Source organism: Eimeria mitis, genomic scaffold (assembly GCF_000499745.2).
Source record: "Eimeria mitis Houghton genomic scaffold, Emh_scaff2107, whole genome shotgun sequence".
NCBI classification, from domain to species: domain Eukaryota; phylum Apicomplexa; class Conoidasida; order Eucoccidiorida; family Eimeriidae; genus Eimeria; species Eimeria mitis.
Window position 1 is genome coordinate 528 of NW_013570432.1, and position 434 is coordinate 961.

The 434-nt window shown below is 62.0% G+C and overlaps 1 protein-coding gene across 1 annotated transcript in view; it reads left to right on the forward strand.

Annotated features, from left to right (window-relative positions):
* EMH_0048710 (uncharacterized protein) overlaps positions 1-434 on the forward strand; it is a gene marked incomplete at both ends in the record, with an annotated part of 994 nt that overhangs the window by 333 nt on the left and 227 nt on the right. Inside the window, one exon of the mRNA XM_013496441.1 lies at positions 188-432. Coding sequence (XP_013351895.1) covers positions 188-432 — 245 coding nt within the window. The remainder of the gene's footprint in view (positions 1-187; positions 433-434) is intronic.

Below are 434 nucleotides of genomic sequence, written 5' to 3' on the forward strand. Positions count from 1 at the left end.
ACGCTTTAGAGACGCAGCACTCTCACACTTGGGGGGGGGCGTTGCCCCGCTGCCTCTTGCTGCTGCTGCTGCTGCTGCTGCTGCTGGCTGCTTCCGCTCTGATGGGCCTTTGCTGCAGTCTGCTGCTGGCAGCCCCGCTGCTGCTGCAGCAGCAGCTGCTGCTGCTGCTGGTCCTGCTGCTGTTCAGGTGTATGCAAACCTCAACAGGCAGCAGCTGCCAGCAGCAGCGCTTCACACAGATCAGGATATTCTTAAGGTTCCCAGCAGCAGCAGCAGCAGCAGCAGCAGCAGCAGCAGCAGGTTGACGCAGATGTACCTGGAGCAGCACAAGTCTGCTGCTGCTGCTTCACGCGGTGCTGCTGCTGCAGCAGATGCAGCTCTCAGCAGCAGCAGCAGCAGCGGCAGGCCATCTGCGGAGCGAATGCTAGTGACGC